General features: G+C 47.3%; 1 protein-coding gene across 1 annotated transcript in view; it reads right to left on the bottom strand.

Moving 5' to 3' along the window:
• The window catches only part of LOC141106542 (uncharacterized), a 55,726-nt gene extending 32,150 nt beyond the window's left edge, over window positions 1-23,576 (bottom strand). The window contains 7 exon segments of the mRNA XM_073597398.1: window positions 9,858-10,683; window positions 12,362-12,466; window positions 12,758-12,847; window positions 16,757-16,862; window positions 16,956-17,074; window positions 21,641-21,741; window positions 23,432-23,576. Of these exon segments, the coding sequence (XP_073453499.1) occupies window positions 9,858-10,683; window positions 12,362-12,466; window positions 12,758-12,847; window positions 16,757-16,862; window positions 16,956-17,074; window positions 21,641-21,683 (1,289 nt within the window). The 5' untranslated portion in view covers window positions 21,684-21,741; window positions 23,432-23,576.
• Between the last annotated feature and the right edge of the window lie 654 nt (window positions 23,577-24,230).

The following is a 24,230-nucleotide window of genomic DNA, read 5'->3' as shown; positions in this document are numbered from 1 at the left end:
AGAGATCTCAAAACAGCAGTTGGGAAAGGGAATCCTTCCAATCTGAGAGACCTGGAGCAGTTGGCTAAGGAAGAGAGGTCCAAAATTCCATTAGAGAGGTGGAAGAAATTCATTGATGGTTACAGGAAGCAATTGATTTCAGTCATTTTTTCCATGGGATGTGCTACCAAATATTAAATTGAGGGTGCCAATAATTTTGTCCATAGCATTTTTGGAGTTTTGCCTGGAATGTGTCAGATTTGCTTTTTGCTTCTCCACTTTTTTTTTCATACCAATACAAACAAAATAAATAAACATGAGAATGCCTAAACATTTGTAATTGCAACAATTTTTTGGGCGAAGTTGTACATTATCTGACAGAAATGCAGGGGTGACAATATTTTTGGGTATGACTGTATCTATATATACATCAGATACACAACAGATCTCAATGAAGATAAAAATCATAGTTGCCAACATTGTAGAAAAAATTAAAGGGATGCTTTTTTACCTGTAGGCGGGGTCTTGTTATAATTAGAGGGCAGGGCATGCGTTTGTAGGCATGGCATAGCTGGAAAGAAAAATGAGGCTCGCAAAGCGTGCCGCAATGAAAATTTGGCGTGGTTTAAACTAAATATTGCGTGTGGCTTAAAGGGGATGTGGCTCAAAGGGGGTGTGGTTAGAGTCTGAGATGAAAGATAGATGGAGGGAGAAAGAAAGGGAGAGAGAGAAAGAGGTAGGGAGGGAGGGAAGGAGAAGAAAGGAAAGATAGAGGGATGGAGGGACAGCAGGCCCAGATCCTACACCACAACAGCAATATTCGTATTCCAGAATGTATAACAATCAGCAGATAAAGATACTCCAAACATCTGGTGTTAGCGCTTCAAAGACAAAAACAGAACATTCCATAGCTCAACTCACCGACCAGTCTGCCAACTGACCAAATTAACCTGTCCAACAGTCTGCGTTAAAAACAGGGATTTAGTTAGCATGCATTTGCAAACGCCTGTGTAAGCTGCAAGGCCTCTTCACGGAACCCTGTGTATTGCTTGCAGTCCTAACGCTACTGAATTTATAAGCGTCTTCACAATAGAAGCACATGCATTAAATGGATAGATGAGGGGCAGGTGGACCTGGAGGCAGCCCAATCCCCCTTAAAGGAACAGGAGCACACTGGAACCCAGCAATAGCACAGTGTCAGTGAAGGTGCCCAGTGTGTCCCCGGACCATATTTACACTGTTAGCACTTCAGTCATCACAGCACCATGGTTGTTATGGTGTCAGGATGATTGAAGTGCATTACTTTCCACGTTACCTGCTACCAGATGCCATAAGGGGTCCCCAGCAGAGTCCCTCCTTACACCAGGCATTCCCAGCAGAGTCCATCCTTACATCAGGTGCAACAGCAGAATCCCTCCTTACACCAGGCATTCCCAGAGGAGTCCGTCCTTACATCAGGTGCCTCCAGCGGAGTCCCTCCGCTCCTTACATTAGGTGTGCCCAGCGAGGTCCCTCTTTACATCAGGTTCCCCCAGCAGAGTCCCTCCGCTCCTTACATCAGATGTGCCCAGCGGAGTCCCTCCTTACATCAGGTGTGCCCAGCGGAGTCCCTCCTTACATCACTAGTGCCCAGTGGAGTCCCTCCACTCCATACATCAGGTGTGCCCAGCAGAGTCCCTCCACTCCTTACATTGTGTGCCCAGCGGAATCCCTCCACTGCTTACATCAGGTGTGCCCAGTGGAGTCCTACAGCTCCTTACATAAGGTGTGCCTAGCGGAGTCCCTCCGCTCCTTACATCAGGTGTGCCTAGCAGAGTCCCTCCACTCCTTACATCAGGTGTGCCCAGCGGAGTCCCTCCGCTCCTTACATCAGGTGTGCCCAGTGGAGTCCTACAGCTCCTTACATAAGGTGTGCCTAGTGGAGTCCCTCCGCTCCTTACATCAGGTGTGCCTAGCGGAGTCCCTCCGCTCCTTACATCAGGTGTGCCCTGCGGAGTCCCTCTGCTCCTTACATCAGGTGCGCCTAGCGGAGTCCCTCCGCTCCTTACATCAGGTGTGCCCAGCGGAGTCCCTCCACTCCTTACATCAGGTGTGACCAGCAGAGTCCCTCCACTCCTTACATCAGGTGTGCCCAGTGGAGTCCCTCCGCTGCTTACATAAGGTGTGCCTAGCGGAGTCCCTCCGCTCCTTACATCAGGTGTGCCCAGTGGAGTCCCTCCTTACATCAGGTGTGCCCAGCGGAGTCCCTCCACTCCTTACATCAGGTGTGCCCAGCGGAATCCCTCCACTCCTTACATCAGGTGTGCCTAGCTGAGTCCCTCTGCTCCTTACATCAGGTGTGCCCAGCTGAGTCCCTCCTTACATCAGGTGTGCCCAGCGGAGTCCCTCCGCTCCTTACATCAGGTGTGCCCAGTGGAGTCCCTCCGCTCCTTAGATCAGGTGTGCCCAGCAGTGTCCCTCCGCTCCTTACATCAGGTGTGCCCAGCGGAGTCCCTCCACTCCTTACATCAGGTGTGCCTAGCTGAGTCCCTCCGCTCCTTACATCAGGTGTGCCCAGCTGAGTCCCTCCTTACATCAGGTGTGCCCAGCGGAGTCCCTCCGCTCCTTACATCAGGTGTTCCCAGCGGAGTCCCTCCGCTCCTTAGATCAGGTGTGCCCAGCAGTGTCCCTCCGCTCCTTACATCAGGTGTGCCCAGCGGAGTCCTACCGCTCCTTACATCAGGTGTTCCTAGCAGAGTAGCAGAGTCCCTCCGTTCCTTACATCAGGTGTGCCCTGCGGAGTTCCTCCGCTGCTTACATCAGGTGTGCCCAGCGGAGTTCCTCCACTCCTTACATCAGGTGTGCCCAGCAGAGTCCCTCCACTCCTTACATCAGGTGTGCCTAGCGGAGTCCTTCCACTCACTACATCAGGTGTGCCTAGCTGTGTCCCTCCGCTCCTTACATCAGGTGTGCCCAGCTGAGTCCCTCCTTACATCAGGTGTGCCCAGCAGAGTCCCTCCGCTCCTTAGATCAGGTGTGCCCAGCAGTGTCCCTCCGCTCCTTACATCAGGTGTGCCCAGCGGAGTCCTACCGCTCCTTACATCAGGTGTGCCTAGCAGAGTAGCAGAGTCCCTCCGTTCCTTACATCAGGTGTGCCCTGCGGAGTTCCTCCGCTGCTTACATCAGGTGTGCCCAGCGGAGTCCCTCTACTCCTTACATCAGGTGTGCCCAGCAGAGTCCCTCCACTCCCTACATCAGGTGTGCCTAGCGGAGTCCTTCCACTCCTTACATCAGGTGTGCCCTGCAGAGTTCCTCCACTGCTTACATCAGGTGTGCCTAGCGGAGTGCCTCCACACCTTACATCAGGTGTGCCCAGCAGAGTCCCTCCTTACATCAGGTGTGCACAGCAGAATCCCTCCACTCCTTACATCAGGTGTGCCTAGCGAAGTCCCTCCGCTCCTTACATCAGGTGTGCCCAGCGGAGTCCCTCCTTACATCAGGTGTGCCCAGAGCAATCCCTCCACTCCTTACATCAGGTGTGCCCAGCGGAGTCCCTCCACTCCTTACATCAGGTGTGCCTAGCGGAGTCCCTCCACTCCTTACATCAGGTGTGCCTAGCGGAGTCCCTCCGCTCCTTTACATTAGGTGTGCCCAGCTGAGTCCCTCCTTACATCAGGTGTGCCCAGCGGAGTCCCTCTGCTCTTTAGATCAGGTGTGCCCAGCAGTGTCCCTCCACTCCTTACATCAGGTGTGCCCAGCGGAGTCCGACCACTCCTTACATCAGGTGTGCCCAGCGGAGTCCCTCCGTTCCTTACATCAGGTGTGCCCTGCGGAGTTCCTCTGCTGCTTACAACAGGTGTGCCTAGCAGGGTCCCTCCGCTCCTTACATCAGGTGTGCCCAGAAGTGTCCCTCCCCTCCTTACATCAGGTGTGCCTAGCAGAGTCCCTCCGCTTCTTACATCAGGTGTGCTCTTTCGTCGGACACACAGGACGGAGGGTTGGCAGCAGCTTCATTTACAGGTCTCGTTCCCCGTATGTTCAGTGGAGAGTGGAGGGGCCTCGGATCGTGCAGCTAACTGGCTTCAGTGTACAAGGAAATTGCCTACTTGTACAATGAAGAGAGAAGCCGATTGGCTGCACGGATCGGAGACCCCTCCCCACTGAACACACGGGGAAAGAGACCTGCTAGGATCTGAGTCGCGGACATGTTTTCGTAGCCCACTGCGGTGCCAAAAACAGTCCCGATTCCCAGAACAAAAGTAAAATCCCGGCATTTTGATTGGGACGAGGGTCCAATTATTGGGATTATCCTGGGAAAATCGGGTCTGTAAGCAAGTATGAAATATCTGGATATCTATACTGATATGGATTGGGTAACGTGTTAGGAATGAAAGGATGCCACATCATTTGCTGGAAATGACAATTATCAACCTACAAAAGGCTGAATTCAAAGACACCCCGAAAATCAAAGTGAAAAAAGTATGCAGCAGGCTAGTCCATTTTGCTGAACACAAATGCATGCCACACTTTTCAGATATTTATATTGTAAAAAATGTTGAAACCCAGTTTTAATTTTTCTTCCACTTCACAATTATGTGCCACTTTGTGTTGGTCCACCACATAAAATCCCAATAAAATACATTTACGTTTTTGGTTGTAAGATGACAAAATGGAAAATTTCAAGGGGTATAAATACTTTTTCATGGCACTGTATATAAAGTATATATTCTGTATATACCGATCAGCCATAACATTGTGGTGACCCATGAGTGGGTCCCCCTCCTGAGGTTTGAGAAAGAAGCAGATGCTATGAAACGCATAACTATGTTCATCTGCGGCACCCTGGCTCCCAGCTAACATCACTTCTGGTCCGGCCTCCCTTGCGCTCCACGCTGGTTATCACTGCTTCTGGCTGCATCTCCTCACCATTCGCCAAGTACGCTGTGGAACAGGAGCACCACGCTACACCAGGATGACCACAGGATGCTTTAACACCTTGCCACAGATCACCAGATATGCCTGTTTGTCTTTTGCACGTGTAAGTTGCCAACTGGCTGTTAATAATTGTGCTCTTTTATTCTGCACTTAGTTTGGCGCCCCCTTGTTTTTCCTTTTGTATCTCACCGTGGATTAACACCTGTCATCCGCAGGCAAGTCCACCCGTGTGTAATTTCATCTCAGTATAAATACAGCTGCTCTGTGAAGCCCTCCGTTTGTTGGAGAACCTTAGTGAACAAACAGCATCATGAAGGCCAAGGAACACACCAGACAGGTCAGAGATAAAGTTGTGGAGTTTAAAGCAGGGTTAGGTTATAAAAAATATCCCAAGCTTTAAACATCTCACGGAGCACTGTTCAAACCATCATCTAAAACAGGGATCCTCAAACTACAGCCCTCCAGCTGTTGTAGAACTACAAATCCCATGAGGCATTGTAAAACTCTGACATTCACAGACATGACTAGGCATGATGGGAATTGTAGTTCCTGAACACCTGGAGGGCCGCAGTTTTCAGACCCCTGATCTAAAACATAACAACTGCAAACCTACCAAGACATGACCGTCCACCTAAACTGACAGGCCGGGCAAGGAAAGCATCAATCAGAGAAGCAGCCAAGAGGTCCATGGTAACTCTGGAGGAGCTGCAGAGATCCACAGCTCAGGTGGGAGAATCTGTCCACAGGACAACTATTAGTCGTGCTCTCCACAAATCTGGCCTTTATGGAAGAGTGGCAAGAAAAAAGCCATTGTTGAAAGAAAGCCATAAGAAGTCCCGTTTGCAGTCTGCGAGAAGCCATGTGGGGGACACAGCAAACATGTGGAAGAAGGTGCTCTGGTCAGATGAGAACAAAATTGAACTTTTTGGTCTAAAAGCAAACCGCTATGTGTGGCAGAAAACTAACATTGCACATCCCCCTGAACACACCATCTCCACTGTGAAACATGGTGGTGGTAGCATCATGTTGTGGGGATGGTTTTCTTCAACAGGGAGAGGGAAGCTGGTCAGGGTTAATGGAAAGATGGATTGAGCCAAATACAGGGCAATCTTAGAAGAAAACCTGTTAAGGTTTGCAAAAGACTTGAGACTGGGGCGGAGGTTCAAATTCCAGCAGGACAATGACCCTAAACATACAGCCAGAGCTACAATGGAATGGTTTAGATCAAAGCATATTCATGTGTTAGAATGGCCCAATCAAAGTCCAGACCTAAATCCAATTGAGAATCTGTGGCAAGACTTGAAAATTGCTGTTCACAGACGTTCTCCATCCAATCTGACAGAGCTTGAGATATTTTGCAAAGAATAGGCAAAAATGTCCCTCTCTAGATGTGCAAAGCTGGTAGAGACATCCCCAAAAAGACTTGCAGCTGTAATTGCAGCAAAAGGTGGTTCTACAAAGTATTGACTCATAGCATCTGCTTCTTTCTTAAACCTCAGGAGGCGTTATGGCTGATCGTACCGTATCTGCATATACAGAATATATACTTTATATACAGTGCCATGAAAAAGTATTCATACCCCTTGACATTTTCCATTTTGTCATGTTACAACCAAAAACGTAAATGTATTTTATTGGGATTTTATGTGGTAGACCAACACAAAGTGGAACATAATTGTGAAGTGGAAGGAAAATTAAAAATGGGTTTCAAAATTTTTTACAAAATAAATATTTGAAAAGTGTGGTGTGTATTTGTGTTCAGCTCCCTTTACTCCGATACCCCTAACTAAAATCTAGTGGAACCAACTGCCTTCATAAATATTGCCTTCACCTAATTAGTAAATAGTCACTCTCTAGATGTGCAAAGCTGGTAGAGACATCCCCAAAAAGACTTGCAGCTGTAATTGCAGCGAAAGGTGGTTCTACAAAGTATTGACTCAGGGGGCTGAATACAAATGCACACCACACTTTTCACATATTTATTTGTAAAAAATGTTGAAAAAAACATTTATCATTTTCCTTCCACTTCACAATTATGTGCCTCTTTGTGTTGGTCTATCACATAAAGTCCCAATAAATTACATTTATGTTTTTGGTTGTAACATGACAAAATGTGGAAAATTTCAAGGGACTGTATATATTACAGAACAAACAGTGCACAGTTCACTGTGGTTTTTCTGCTGCTTAACTGCAAACAGGAAACTTTATTATAGAAAAAAAGACAGAGTTTACCATACAGCAGCTACAAACATATAAACATTTCCATAACACTGCCATCTACTGGCTGATGTAGTTGTTGCACAAAATACATGAACAACATATTCCAACAAAATTATTTTTTCACCCAATTTACATGTATGTACATACCATCAAATGCTTTAAAATACATTGGTAGGTTTTCCAATCCGTTGTTTCCTCTATTTTGGAGAGACATTCCCTCGATACCCTGCAGCTGCCAAATATTGGGAAAGGTCTAGAACTTCTAGAAAAATGGATATGGTATAACGCCCCCTACAGCCACAGCCACTGCTTATAAAGCTCTCACAAATTCTCTTTATCCACTTGTGAACCGCCCACCGACACTGTACTGTGGACAGGTCGCATGCAGAGGTAAAGCATTGTACTGGAACGTCACTGCCTGGTTCTGGGATTTGTGTGCGCGCATGTGCGCCCCCCGACACCCGCTGTGATTAGGCACAGCGGGAGTCTGTCAGAAGGTCCCGGCCAAAGATTCATGGATTCAAAGATCAGCTGCGTTCAATGAAAGCCCTGTGTTGGCAGTTAACACAGGGCTCTGTACAGAGGGGAAAAGCTCTCCGTTGCAAAGCAGGGATAAGAAACTTAGAGATCTTTAGAGATGTCTCCATAAAGAGGACCTGTCACTGCCTTATTTCTATCACAAGGGATAATTATATTTCTTGTGATAGGAATAAGAGCGATAAAAAAAAAATGTAAGAGATAGAGTAAAAAAAATAAAACATGTTTGTAAACAGTGTTCACACCACATATGCGCGTTATCGCCACAAACATTACAGCGAGAGCACTAATTCTACCGCTAGACCTCCTCTAACTCTAAACTGGTAACCTGTAAAAATTTATAAAGCATCACCTATTGAGATTTTTATGTAGCGTGGTTTGGCACCATTCCACAAACGTGTGCAAATTTAACCCGTTCGCCGCCAGGTCTGTCATACGGACCTAACGGCGGGGGATATGGCTGCAGCCACTGGGATTGTGTTTGAATCTGACAGACTCCTGCCAGTCAGGTGAGAGAATTCGGGTGGCTTCGCTGCCACCCCCGATCACTCTCACACACCCCGAGAACCAGCGCTCGTCTCCCCCCGCCACGGCGCCCGCCATACTTACCGGGCTCCCCTTGCCCATCGGCGGGCCTGGGATCTCCATGGCGGGTGCCAGCTGGTAGAGGGGGAGGAAAAGAGCAGATACACGTCTGCTCTCCTCCCCTTCTTCTTGTGACCCGGAAATCGACATCTCTGACGACACTTTAGGGGCAAGCTCTCGATGTCCCCGGCTCGCTTTGCCGAGAAAGGATATATTGAAATGCGTCCTGCATTGTAAAACATTCAGTGGAGTACAGGGGAGACATTGGGGGTCTTTTAGATCCTGCATATCTCAATAAAGAGAACCTGTCACCTAAAAATCAACATATAGGGGACTGTTTGTCCCCTATGTGATGAAAAAAAAAGTTAAGTAAAAACATTTTTTTTTTTTGCAAAAAAAAAAAAAAAGTTACACCCAAGCACATAACCCTCCCCAAAAATTTTTTTGAGGACGCCTACGCGTGAAAACGTTGATAGTGATACATGTTACATATCGCCACGTACCCCGGAGTCAGAGCAATAATTCCAACACCAGACTCCTCCTCTGTAACACTAAACTGATACCTATAGGGGGCTTTTGAAGAGTTGCCTATAGAAAATATAGGGTACTGAAGTTTGTCGCCATTTCACGAGCACACATAAATTTAAAGTTTGGCATGTTGGGTATCTGGGATTGTCTGGATCAACTGTGGGTATAGGATTGGGTATATGGGATTGTATGGCATTTTTATTTTATTTTTTTATGGTTGAACTAGATGGACTTGTCTTTTTTCAACCTGACTAACTATGTATCTATTTACTCGGTGCAACCTCATCTTTTAGATTGTGTAATCTTCAGGCCTAAAATTATTTTTTAAACGTGTGCAAAAAAAACCACAAAAACGGCTCTGGCAGCGAAAGAGTTAAAGCATTACATGTTTAGATATCTATTTACATAGCAAATCTTTTATATTTCACCAAAAATGTATTGTGTTTTTTTTTGCATTAAAATTGAATAAATTGTATTTTTTCCCAAAAAAAAAAGTGTCTGAAAAACCACTGTGCTAGTGCTACGTGAAATAAAAAAAAATTGCAACAACCACCATTTTATTCTCTAGGGCCTCTGTAAAAAAAAAAAAAATATTATTTATATATATATACTGTATATATATATATATATATATATATATAAATAATATATATTTATATATAGTTCCAAGTCATTTTCTAGCAAAAAATGTTGATTTTTCCATGTAAACAAAAAGTGCCATAATAGGTCTTCAAGTGGTTAAAGCATACACAGTCTGCTCTCGGTCTCCTAAGTGTAGTTACACAGATTTGACCACCCTGCTGCTGATTCCTGACAACTAGTAGTGAGAAGGCAAAGATAGATACGCACACAACTACAGGATAATAAAGATCTTTATTGAACTTTAGTGTGATGGTGATAAAAGAGTAGCCAGTCCAATGACAACATTAAGGTGAAAATGCTCAACCTTAAGCGTTTCAGTTCAGGTAAGTTGTTCACAAGATAGGGCACTCCTCATATGGTAAATAGGATCTAAACACAAACATTTTCTGAAATCCTAGGAATACGGCTACTCCCCTGTGTGTACACATCGATGTCTGAGCAAGGATCTTTTCCAGGAGAAGGAGTTTCCACATTCAGAACATGAATATGGCTTCACTCCCGTGTGAGTCCTCTGGTGTGCACTGCGATTTTGCGTGGTAGCAAAACATCTCCCGCACTCGGTGCAGGGAAACGGCTTTTCCCCCGTGTGACATCTCTGGTGAATAGTAAGGCTCATTTTGTGGGGAAAACATTTTCCGCATTCGGGACATGAAAACGGCTTTTCCCCCGTGTGCACAGGCTGGTGTTTGATCAAGGCTCGTTTCGTGGCAAAACACTTTCCACATTCAGAACATGAGAACGGCTTCACTCCGGTGTGAGTTCTCTGATGCATTACTGCCGCCGATTTCTGTCGAAAGCATCTCCCGCATTCGGGACATGAAAACGGCTTTTCTCCAGAGTGTGTTTTCTGATGTTTAATAAGAATGGTCCTCAGGCAAAAAGATTTCCCACATTCCGAACATGTATGTGGCTTTTCCCCCGTGTCGACTCTTTGGTGTCTTATAAGAGATGCTTTAGAATTATAACTTTTCCCACATTCAGAGCATGAAAATGGTTTCATTCTGCTTTGATGTTCAGCGAGAACTTTTCTAGAGGAGGAGGAACAAGTGGATGTTTTCCCCGCTCTACCAACTGTCTGATGGGTTGTCTGGGAGAGATCTGAAAAACATTCCCCTTGAGTAGAAGGACCAGATGACAGATCTTCACCATGAGGGGTTGGATGGAGATTTATGGTACTGGGGTTTTCTTTTAAAAAATCTGATGTGATGTAATTTTCTGTTTTAGTATATGTTAAAATAACGGGACTCTTTCTCATGTTACACTTCATGAACCGTCCATCTGCATGACATATGAAGCGGAAACAATTAACTTCTACAATTAAAACAGCAGGAAATTAAGACATCAGAAGGTGTTAAAGTTTCAGTAAACCCAGACTATAAAAACCTCTCATGCTATATAATGGATGGTGCAAACTTACAAAGCCACTGAAGCATTTGTTTTGTGTAGAGGGAAATATACCTGGTTGATCCTGCCTTCAGCTGTCCCTCCCATCTTCTCTGTTTTTCCCCATTGCAGCCTGGGATTTTGTAGATCAGCTGGTGTCCTCTATGGGGTATGCTCCAGTTTCAGTTCCCCTTTAAGCTCTTAATTTCCTCCTTTTCTTATCTGTGCAGCCCACATGACTATAGAGTCACACGTGTGGGTGTATACACGGTGGTAAATGACACTCTCCTCCCTCCTCTTTCAAGTCCTCCTATTGCTAAACACTATGGGGGTGGGATATAGTATGCCGATTGACAACTTTCACTTTTTTTCACAAAAACGCTTATTTGTAATATGGATCAGTAAGAACTATATCAAATTTAATTGCTAATACCTGTAAAATAAAAAAGCCTTGGATGCAGATGCAGTCAGAACAAAGTGAAAGCGCAGCCCCCCCGAGGATGCCCACCAGGGATGCCACTAGGACCACCAGGGATGTCACCACGAGGTATGCCACCCTAGACCAACAGGGATGCCAATCAGTGCCCACAATGAATGCCAATCAGTGCCCATAATGGGCATCACTGACCGAAAATTGTTTCTCTTAAAATTTTTTGTAAATAGGTACGTTTTCTTCTTCAATGACGGGCACTGATATGGCTGCACTGACGGGCACTGATAAGGTGGCACCGATGAGGTGGCACTGATGATGGGCTCTGATAGGCGGCACTGATGGGCACTGATAGGTGGCACTGGTATGCAGCACTGATGGGCACTCATAGGAGGCATTGATGGGTACTTATGGGTGGCACAGATGGGCACTGATAGGTGACACTGAGGGACACTGATACGTGGCACTGATTACATTGGTGGGTGGCATTGCTGGACATCACTGATTTTATTAGTTCTATAACAGTGCCAGTCAGTGCCCATTTGTGGGCACTGATTGGCATATGTTGGGCATAAGTTGGCACATGTGGATAGCCATGGGGGATGTACCTGGGCGGCCACATGTTATGTGCCTCTCTGGTGGTCCTGGCGGCTTCTCTGGTGGTCCAGTGTGGGCATCTGAGGGGGAGCTGCGCTGATAAACAATCAGTGCAAAACCCCCCTGGTAGGAGAGCCACCGATCTGCTCTCCTCTACTCGTGTCTGTCAGACGCGAGTGAAGAAAAACCGATCAACAGCTCTTCCTCTTTACATCGTGATCAACCGTGATTGGACACAGCTGATCACGTGGTAAAGACTGCATCCGTTGGAGGCTCTTTACCGAGATCGGTGTAGCAGTGTGTCAGACTGACATGCCGCACCATCGACCGCTGCGATCATATGACGTCCAGTCAGGATATCCTGACTGTTAAAATAAACCTCCCATTAAAAGTATAGACTGATCATTTCTTTATCAATGGGTAAACGTACAAAATCAGCAGGGGATCAAATACTTTTTTCACTCACTGTATAACATACTCTGCTTTACCCCTCAATGAATGCTATTATTTTATTAAATGTTTCTTCATTTTGAGTTTATTGCTCACCTGTGCTGATCTCTATAGGAACCGCTTCTTCTTTAATCATCACATGTCCTTCATCCTCCTCCTCAGCTTTGACATCTCTCTGAGTCTCTCTGGTGTCTTCGGGGTCTGTGAATAAAGATGAGAGTGAAGCCCCCTGTACTGAGATGTATGAGAGACCCCAGAGAGTGTGTGTGGGGGAGACTGGTCACGTCTCTTGGCTGGTAACACACAATGACATGATGTGAGGAGGAGAGCCGGAGTCTAATAGAGGCTGATGTCTCCTGACTCCCCCACTGGGCACATACTGTCTCCCCATTACTGTCTACTGACAGAGGAGGGGGGAGAAGAAGAGATTGTTGTAGTGACTGAACAAGGAGAATCTGGGACTCTTCTCTGGATTTAGTGTTTATTACTCACCTGTGCTGATCTCTGGAGGATTATCATCCTCTTCAATTTTCATATGCTCCTCTTCCTCAGCTTTGACATTTCTCTGAGTGTCTCCGGGGTCTGTGAATAAAGATGAGAGTGAAGCCCCCTGTACTGAGATGTATAAGAGACCCCAGAGAGTGTGTGTGGGGGGAGACTGGTCACGTCTCAATGACATGATGTAAGAGGGAGAGCCTAACGCTGGCCATGAATAAGTACATTTTTTTAGTTATTTTTAACTAAATAAAAAACCTGACCCAATTCTCCCATCTGTCATGAACACGCTGCGCAAAGAGCTGTAACTGATCACAGGCGCACTGGTCCATTGAGATGTGTTCCAGCTCACAGGCATCCAGCGGTGAACAGACTTGTGCCAATGCGCATGTGCATGTAGCGGAGATCGTGCACGCGCGCACAGTGACGCTGCTTTGGTGCCCAGTGATCTTTAAAAGGGGCCTCTTCTGAATGCATCCTTGCTGTTTGATCTGCAGCTCATCCTGTAACCTGATCCTGAACCCGCATCTGATCCAGTACTTACCCGGCTTCCTGACCTCGCTGCTGTCTCCAGTCCTGACCCTTGGCTTGCCTTTGACCCTGCTCTGTCTGTCCGTTTGCCTGACCTCCTGTTACCGACCCTGCCCGAACTTTGACCATTCTTTGCCTGCTGCTTCTGCCTGATTGATCCGCTGTTGTGACCTGGGTAGTCTGACCCTGCTCCTGCCTGCTGTCCTGCACCTGCCTGCTGCTGCTCAGGGTACCTGCATCCACAGCAGTCAAGCCTGTTCCTGTCTCTGTTCCTGTCCTGTACAAAAAAAAATCGTAAGAGCAAGACTCCACATGCTCAGAAATGAAAGAACACATACAAAACTAGTCAACACATTACATCACTTCTGAAGTTGTATTCTGTCGTACAAGAATTTTGATAGGGTGAGTAACCTCTTCACTTTCGACATGAGACTAGCATGCAACAAAAATCGGACAAACGGTCGTCTGAAAATCCGATCTTGTTTACAAGGCTTTAGTCAAATTAGGCAACAGGCACAAGCCATAGGTGATTGGGAATTCCCACCTAGACAATGCTTTGATTAATCAGGGATCCCAGACTGTCCAGCAACAGTATTCAAGAAGACCCAGGGCTGTCCAAATCTCATTAGCCAGCTTTTATTTCTGTTTCAATCGTTTTTTATTATTATTTTTTGAAAAGAACAAAAAGTAAGTGATCACTTTCCAGAGCAGCAAACAATCCTTGCATGCTCTGTGCATAAAACAAAAATGATACATAAAAGTGGAGGTGAGAGGAACAAATATACCAAAAGGGGAAACCATAGAAGATCTTGCTAGTTAGGTTAAGTCCTTCATAAGGCCACAGGTGTATACTCGATCTCCATATAGCACAAACTTTATTAACATTTGGAAATAGCTGTCTAGACAGCTGCTCTTAAAAACTGAATAAAAGCAACAAGTCATAAAGATCTGGAGGTCAACACCTCACCAATGTGTAATCACTATAAGGAGGCCTGCAAAGGAGAAAAGCCTTAAGCCAGTGCGTATAGCTTCTTAAGTATTTCCCGTTATCATACAATAAAACAATCCCACATAAGAATCTCAAACCCCCCAGCTGTAAACGTGAGCAGCTCTGTTAAGAAAAGGACAGAAGAGCTGCTAGAGCATGAAGCCAAGACTGGCAAGAATGAAAAGAACAATAGAAAAGGTAAGGATAGGAAAAAGAATAAAGAAAGAAGTCTTCTGTTCGGGGATCCTCCATACAATTGGGGGTGTTGAATATAATCATAGCATCGATGCATCGCGATTCGGGTGTCCACGATGAGGCATCAATGCTACAACCGGCATAATCGATTGGCGGGTTACGTCATCCCGACTTGCCCCGCCCCTCCGGGGAGAGCGCTCCCATCGTACTCCACTTACAAGTTTTAAACTGTGTCTTATTGAATCCCGTGGTATAGTTCATTAAGCGCACCACTGTACATGCCTTTTAAAAACATGTAGCTACATACCGCATTTTAGACTGTCCCTCCGCTCTCATGTGACTCAGATTGCCTGGCCCTCCACTCTGAGAATCCACTGCTGACGTCAGCCGAGAGGAGAGCAGCAAGCGGCGAGCCAGGCAGTCTAATTCACATGACAGCGGAGAGACAGTCTGAAATGCAGTATGTAGCTACATATTTTTCAAAAGGTATGTACAGTGGGGCACTTAATGTACTATAACACGGAATTCAATAAGACACAGTTTAACACGTGTAAGAGTACTTATGGGTGTACTCTGCTTACAACTCGTACTGGCCCCGTGCTGAAAGTTCAGCTCCATCTTCCTCGTTCACACCTCCCAAAGTGTGTTAACTTCTAGTGTGCTGGAATGTGCAACAGGGAAGAGCTGAACTCCCAGCATGGAGCCAGTACAGTACTTCACAGGGCTGTTTGTCAGCTGTGGATTCCATCAATCCTGTCCTCCCAGCAGCAGTGTGTTTGCCTGTACCCTGAGTGCCAGTGTCACTGATCCCATCCCTCCACTACCATCACCCCTCTGCCTGATTCCACCATCCGTCTGCCTGATCCCACTATCCCTCTGCCTGATCCCTCTGCCTCTGATCCCACCATCCGTTTGCCTGATCCCTCTGCCTCTGATCCCACCATCCATCTGCCTGATCCAAACCATCCCTCTGCCTGATCCCACCACCTCTGATCCCCCCATGCATCTTCCTGATCCCCCCATCCCTCTGCCTCTGATCCCACCATCCGGTGTCTGCCCAATCCCACCACCTCTGATCCCACCATCCGTCTGCCTGATCCCACCACTAATCTGCCTGATCCCTCTGCCTCTGATCCCACCATCCCTCTGCCTGATCCCACCATCCGTCTGCCTCATCCCACTATCCATCTGCCTGATCCCACCACTAATCTGCCTGATCCCAAGACCCCTCTGCCTCTGATCCCACCATCCCTCTGCCTGATCCCATCTATCCCTCTGCCTGATCCCATCTATCCCTCTGCCTGATCCCATCTATCCCTCTGCCTGATCCCATCTATCCCTCTGCCTGATCCCATCTATCCCTCTGCCTGATCCCACCATCCCTCTGCCTGATCCCACCACCCGTCTGCCTGATCCCACCACCCGTCTGCCTGATCCCACCATCCGTCTGCCTCTACCCCTCTGCCTGATCCCACCATCCGTCTGACTGATCCCTCTGCCTGATCCCATCTATCCCTCTGCCCCTGATCTCACCATCCTTCTGCCTGATCCCACCACCCGTCTGCCTGATCCCACCACCCGTCTGCCTGATCCCACACCTCTGCCTCTGATTCCACCATCCATCTGCCTGATCCCATCTATCCCTCTGATCCCTCCATTCGTCTGCCTGATCCCCTCTATCACTCTGATCCCACCATCCATCTGCCTTTGATCCCACCATCCATCTGCCTGATCCCACCACCCCTCTATCCCATCCCATCTATCCCTCTGCCACTGGAGAAAAATGAATTGAGTTTTTCTGACTGCTTGAATTTCTGGATAAAAAGTTTTTAACAATGCGCAGTAATCGTGATGCATCGCGGAATCAAATCAAATTATAGCCAGGATAATCACATTTGAATCAAATTGTGAGACCAGTGAAGATGTGCACCTCTACATACAACAGCCAGCTTTCTTTTCACATACATCTGCTTACTGATGTTCAAATTAGCAGAAACCGTCATGGCTTCCTTGACTGGTAAATGTGATATTGTCCTTTTACATTATATAACAGGACATCCTCCTGAATTCTTGTAGCTCCCTTGAATGGCAGGGATCATAGTCAGTAGGTGTGGGGCTACCCTGCAGCCTCCTCCAAAAGCCCCTGTCCTGGTTGAGTTTTTCATGAGTCAGTCTCCCCATTACTGTCTACTGACAGAGGAGGGGGGAGAAGAAGAGATTGTTGTAGTGACTGAACAAGGAGAATCTGGGACTCTTCTCTGGATTTAGTGTTTATTACTCACCTGTGCTGATCTCTGGAGAGATTTCCTCCTCTTTACATGGATCATCATCCCAAACATATGGCTCTTCTTCCTCTTTAACTTCCACTTTAACTATTAAATCTTCACTCTTCAAATTACAAAATAATAAAGATATTACAATGATCCATTATGCCTTATATAAATACTATAGTATATTCATTGAAATGAAAATACAAACTACCTGATCGTCCTGGGGGAAGGTGTGATCCTCCTGAGGGATCTCCTGATGTTCCTGTGTGGAGTCCCGGGAATACAGAGGACGGGGACATCTCTCTGGGGGATTTCTGTTACTGGATCCATCTGTAGGAAACGCACACACTGACTGAATACATTGGGGGAATAAATAAGCTTGCTGTGCCAAATAAAAATAGGGTAGAAACTGGTGCAAGTGGCATGTGCCATAATAACAAAGCAGAGAGACCTAGATGGATAGATCATCTGCTCTATATCTGTGCCACCCATGCCACTTTCTATTTCAAAAAACAATAATGGCCAAAGCTTTATTGCCCATACTTCTCTTCTGAGTTACTTTTGCTCTCCTCTGACCCAGAATAAGCAGACAGCTAGCTAAGGCACCAATCAAACTCGCACAACTCCAAAGTTGCACGACTCAGACCCACTGTTGCACATAAAACATTCATGTAGGACTTTCATGCAGCTTTTGACGGTTAACATTAAAGTTTATGGCCCTCAAGTTGTATGAAAGTCGGACCAAAGTAGTGCATGAACTACTTTGAAGTTGATGCAACTTTAATTCGCACATACACTCACTGGTCACTTTATTAGGTACACCTGTTCAATTGCTTGGTAACACAAATTAATAATCAGCCAATCACATGGCAGCAACTGCTGAAATTCAAACCGAGCACCAGAATGGGGAAGAAAGTGGATTTAAGTGACTTTGAACGTGGCATGGTTGTTGGTGCCAGATGGGCTGCTCTGAGTATTTCAAAAACTGCTGATCTCTACTGGGATTTTCACCGGGTGCCATTCCTGTCAGTTAAGTACAGGAAACTGAGGAATTCACACAGGCTCACCAAAATTTGACAATAGAAGATTGGAAAAATGTTGCCTGGTCTGATGAGTCTCGATTCCAGCTCCGACATTCATATGGTAGGGTCAGAATTTTGCGTAAACAACATGAAAGCATGGATCCATCCTGCCTTGTATCAATGGTTCAGGCTGGTGGTGGTGTAATGGTGTGGGGGATATTTTCTCTGCACACTTTGGGCCCCTTAGTACCAATTGAGCATCATTTAAACACCACGGCCTGCCTGAGTATTGTTGCTGACCATGTCCATCCCTTTATGACTACAGTGTACTCATCTTCTGATGGCTCCTTCCAGCAGGATAATGCACCATGTCACAAAGCTCAAATCATCTCACCACTGGATTCTTGAACATGACAATGAGGTCTCAGGACTCCAATGACCTCCACAGTCACCAGATCTCAATTCAATAGGGAACCTTTGGGACGTGGTGGAACGGGGGATTCGCATCATGGATGTGTAGCCGACAAATCTGCAGCAACTGTGTGATACTATCATGTCAATATGGACCAAAATCTCTGAGGAATGTTTCCAACAGCTTATGGAATCTATGCCACGAAGAATAAAGGCAGTTCTGAAGGCAAAAGGGGGTCCAACCCGGTACCAGCAAGGTGTATCTAATAAAGTGGCCGGTGACTGTATATGAATGGTTATCACTTGCCTGATAAAGGTGCCTTGCGTGGCATTGCTGTATATTTATCATGTGACCATGAAAAAAAGCTTTGATCGCGGGCTACCTGTCAACCACCGACAAGTAGATCATGAAGACATCCCGCAGTTGCAACCCGTTTCTTGCTCTAGAGCGGTGCATGCGCACGCTCACACAATCCAGGCTGCAGAGGCAGTCCCCACCCTTGCATACGTGCGGCTGCGGGGCAAGCCTCCGGGATAGCTTGGGCGGGTCCAGGCTCTTCTCCGAACATGCCCGAGCGCTTCGTAGTGCTGTTGCACGTCCCTCGCCACCGGCCCTTCTCCCCGATGCACGGATTGGATACCATGTGGGATGGTGAGAGAGGATTGCTGGGAGGAATCAGGAATCGTTCCCTGCGCCACTCTGCATTAAGAACTTCTCTGCTCTTCAAGCCCACCTGACTCTCAAAGCCCTCCTGACCCCCCCCCCCCCCCCAATACCACACCATCCTGACACCCTAGCCCTCCTGATCCCCCCCCAATACCATACCCTCCTGACACCCCAGCCCTCCTGATCCCTCCAATACCATACCCTTCTGACACCCCCAGCCCATCTGATTTCCCCCCTCCCCCCAATACCATACCCTCCTGACACCCCCCCAATACCATACTCTCCTGACACCCCCAACCCTCGTAATCCCCCAAATACCATACCCTCCTGACACCCCAGCCCTCCTGATCCCCCCAATACCATACCCTTCTGACACCCCCAGCCCATCTGATTCCCCCCCCCCCCCCCCCCAATACCATACCCTCCTGACACCCCCCAAAACCATACTCTCCTGACTGACACGCCCAACCCTCTTGATCCCCCTAAATACAATACCCTCCTGACACCCCAGCCCTCCTGATCCCCTGAAAATCATAACCTCCTGTTGCCGCCCAATACCATGCCCTCCTGATCCCGCCCAATACCATACACTCCTGAGACCCCAGCCCTCCTGATCTCCCCAGTACCATGCCCTCCTGACACCCCAGCCCTACTGATCTCCCCAATACCATACCCTCCTGACACCCTAGCGCTCCTGATCCCTCCTGACACCCCAGCCCTCCTGATGCCCCCCAATACCATAACCTCCTGACACCCCAGTGCCATGCCCTCTTAAGACCTCAGCCCTCCCGATTCCCCTGTACTGTGCCCTCCATATCTCCCAGTACCATACTCTCCTGACCCCCCCAGTACTGTGCCCCCTGACCCCCCTATACCTTGCCCTCCTGACCTCCCTGTACCATACATCCTACTGACCTCTGTACTCCGCCCTACATCCTAACGACCTCTGTACGCCGCCCTGTATCCTAACGACCCCTGTACACTGCCCTACATACTACTGATCTCTGTACAGTGCCCTACATACTACTGACCTCTGTACACTGCCCTACATACTACTGACCTCTGTACACTGCCCTACCTACTACTGACCTCTGTACACTGCCCTACCTATGACTGACCTCTGTACACTGCCCTACAGATTACTGACCTCTGTACACTGCCCTACATATTACTGACCTCTGTACACTGCCCTACCTATGACTGACCTCTGTACACTGCCCTACAGATTACTGACCTCTCTACACTGCCCTACAGATTACTGACCTCTCTACACTGCCCTACAGATAACTAACCTCTGTACACTGCCCTACAGATTACTGACCTCTGTACGCTGCCCTACAGATTACTGACCTCTCTACACTGCCCTACAGATTACTAACCTCTGTACACTGCCCTACAGATTACTGACCTCTGTACGCTGCCCTACATATTACTGATCTCTCTGTAAACTGCCCTACATATTACTGACCTCTGTACATTGACCTACATATTACTGACCTCTGTAAACTGCCCTACATATTACTGACCTCTGTACACTGCCCTACATATTACTGACCTCTCTACACTGTCCTACAAACTACTTGCACTGGCCAGAAATTGGAGCAGATAGCCAGTCAAGCCTGCAGTACCAGATGTTATTCTTCCATGATGAATGCTGGCATCAGATTTGTGGGGGGTGACCAATTACTCCCCAGGCATGAAAAAATGTGAATGAAAGTGAATTCCGAGTTTTTCACTGAAGCTAACTTTAAAGGTAGGCTAAGTTTATATTTTTACAGTGACATTAGTTTTAGTAGATTTTTTTAGGTTTTTATTGCTGTCTATACTTTTTATTGGGGGCTTGCCAGGTAATTTTTTTTTTTTTTTAAAAAGGGGGCGCTGGATCACGGTGATCTTTGATCTCTTCAATGTTGTCCAGGTAGATCTCCATTTCTCAAAGGTTGCCTACCCCTGCTTTGGACCCTTTCAAGGAATCCTTGGTGTGCTGATGTAACTTTCTTCACTCTGATCATCCACGGTTTCCAGCACTCAACATTACTGAAAAGCCAGTTTCTTAAATGTGTTGAATATTGAGCTTGGAAAACATGAGGTACGACTTACCATGCGACTCTGATGTCCAAAGTCATATGACAAGTCCCACAAGTGTGAATAGTGTGTAAAGTCTATTGTCAGGTAACATTACAGAGCTGCTCCAGGTTCTGGAAGGATCCCAACCATATTCTTGGGATTCACCCAGCTGCCTATTTGACATCTAGCTCTGAATCTCAGGGCTTGGCTGAGGGCTGAAGCCAGCTGCTCCTGTCCCCACTCCAGCCTGGTGCTCCAGTAAGCCCTGAGCGCGGTAACTGACAGTCACCATTCTCCACTCAGAGCTGACAGAGAACTGAGCAGTCAGCAGTCATGTGATCATTCAGTTCTCAGGCTTAGAGCTGGCCGGGGATAGCTTGCAGCATCACCCCGGTCCCTTCTTAAGGACTGAGAAAGAAACTTGCAAGGGGTCTGCAGGGTGCACTCAGCTGTACATGGGGGAACTGTACAGGGATCGGAGCAGGCAACTCTAACTGCACTGCTCTCTGTGCCGTGTCTGTCAAAGATGATGGTTGCTAATTACCAAAGGGGCTTGTGGCCCTTATATTTAGTAGAAACAAGATCTGCTCCATTTTCTCAGTTTAAAAGAGTGGTGCAGGCATAAAGTCTGCACCACTCTTTGTTAGTTCTCCTGATTGTTTCTACTTCTTTCTAGAGGATGTGAGGATACTCTTCTCTCCTTTACAAGAAATTAAAGTCTCCTCTTACCCGGTGATGTGAGGGGCGGCCAATCCTCCATCATGAGGTCCATCTACAGATCCACTTTTCTGTATGTCTCTGCTGTACGCAGATGGTTTATAAACCTCACACTGTCAAAAAAAAAAAAAAAGTTAAAGGAGTTGCAATGGCGCAGCCATTGGCTCGCGCTGCTGTCAATTACATCCAATGACAAGGCCTCTCCCGCCACCTCCACAGCCCAGTGATCTGAGCCGGCCGCTCCCGCCCCCTCCACAGCCCATTGATATGAGCCGGCCTCTCCCAACCCCTCCACAGCCCAGTGATCTGAGCCGGCTGCTCCCGCCTCCTCCACAGCCCAGTGATATGAGCCGGCCCCTCCACAGCCCACTGATCTGAGCCGGTCGCTCCCGCCCCCTCCACAGCCCAGTGATCTGAGCCGGCCTCTCCCAACCCCTCCACAGCCCAGTCATATGAGCCGGCCGCTCCTGCCCCCTCCACAGCCCAATAAACTGAGCCGGCCTCTCCCGCCTCCTCCACAGCCCAGTGATATGAGCCGCCCCTCCACAGCCCACTGATCTGAGCCGGTCGCTCCCGCCCCCTCCACAGCCCAGTGATCTGAGCCGGCCCCTCCCGCCCCCTCCACAGCCCAGTGATCTGAGCCGGCCCCTCCCGCCCCCTCCACAGCCCAGTGATCTGAGCCGGCCCCTCCCGCCCCCTCCACAGCCCAGTGATCTGAGCCGGCCCCTCCCGCCCCCTCCACAGCCCAATGATCTGAGGCGGCCTCTCTCGCCCCCTCCACAGCCCAATGATCTGAGGCGGCCTCTCTCGCCCCCTCCACAGCCCAATGATCTGAGCCGGCCCCTCCCGCCCCCTCCACAGCCCAATGATCTGAGCCGGCCACTCTCACCCCCTTCACAGCCCAGTGATATGAGCCGGACGCTCCCACCCCCTCCACAGTTGGTGACTGATAGTCACCAGCTCTTTGCTCAGGGAGCTGTAAGAACCAAGTGATCGGCTGTATCCATCTAGGTAAGTATAATTCTGGAAAAAAACAAAACATACTTCTCTTTTAACTGGAGGAGCAACAACAAAATATAAATTGTCAGATAATAGGGCTTAAAGAAAACCTGAACCCCGGAAGTGATGACTCCCTGTATTAAGCTGGCCATAGATGGATCATAATATAGTTGGTTCAATTTCGATCCATGTACGGACACTGTGGTTGTAGAAAAGTCAATCTACCAGTCATACAAACGCCGGTCAGATTTTGCCCAATAGATCAGTGCTGCCGGCTACATCCTGCAATGCTGATCAGTGTATTCTGGGGAATACAATGAATGTATAGATGGGGGAAGCGGGTCAGTTTCCTTCATTCACCCCGCTGGGCTGCCTTACACTGATGATCACTGACAAGCAAATAAATCCTTCCATCATTTTATTCAGTATCTTCCCTGATCTGTTCAGTGCGGAGAGCGGAAGGAGATGCCTGGTACTTCCACATATGAAGAATCATGTGACTCTGATCATGTGACAGCGCTGGGCCAATCAGACAGAAGTCTATAACTTTGTAAAGATTACAACTCCAGTGCACACAGGTCATTGGTAGCAGCTGAACAGAGCGGGGGAGGGGAAGTCTATGTGTGCATATAAACATCACAGACCTATTCCTATATAATATATGGATCTCTACAGCACCCTGACCTACACTACACATCAGAGGACAGCAGGAAGATGATGATAAGTGGAGGTGACATGATCCCCCCATCCAGTCCACACAGAGTGCTGGGACCCCCTTCTCTCATAATAAGAAGACATTATTACCTCCTCCTCACTGGACACACACTCTCCAAACACACCTATCCACAGAAATGTTTTCGTCTCCTAACATCATTTCCAGGCTTCAACAAAATGGCCGCCGCTCTTCACTACACTGACGACACTTCCTCCTTCACGTGGTAGACGTGCGCCACCTAGCGGTGTCTCTAATCTTTGCACTGGTATAATCGGCTCTATGGAAGACGCATATGTTGGGCGTTACTATGGCGACCAAGAAGCAGTGGAACGCATGGAGCGGAAGTGAGAAGAGAGTTTCCGGTGTACAGGGAGCATAGTGATGATAGAGAGGAGACATGCAGATGTTTGTTGTTGGTTTCCCACATTTCTCTAATATGAGCTAAAAAAAATAATTAGATCTAAGTACTGAATTATTAATGTTATTATCTACAGAGCAGCCAATCAGATTATAGGTGTCATTGTCCTGGTACAGATCAAGAGATGAGAGGAAATGTCTGGTTGTCATGGCAACACCTCCCATCTCATCCTTCTGTCCAAATTGTCCTCTGTCTTAACCACTTGATAGTTTTACCCCCTTCATGACCAGGCCATTTTTGCTATTCAGCAAGGCACTACTTATAACTGACAAATGTACGATCATGAAACGCTGTACCCAAATTAAATTTATATAATTTTTTTCCCACAAATAGTTTTATTTTTGGTGGTATTTGATCACAACTGTTTTTTTTTTATTTTTAATATATAAACGAAAATAAAGTTTGAAAAAAAACAAAACCAAAACAATATTTTTTCCTTTCTGCTATAAAACATATCCAGTAAAAAAAAA

This window comes from Aquarana catesbeiana, linkage group LG08 (genome assembly GCF_042186555.1).
Source record: "Aquarana catesbeiana isolate 2022-GZ linkage group LG08, ASM4218655v1, whole genome shotgun sequence".
NCBI classification, from domain to species: Eukaryota; Metazoa; Chordata; class Amphibia; order Anura; family Ranidae; genus Aquarana; species Aquarana catesbeiana.
This window is presented reverse-complemented; position numbering and strand designations above follow the sequence as displayed.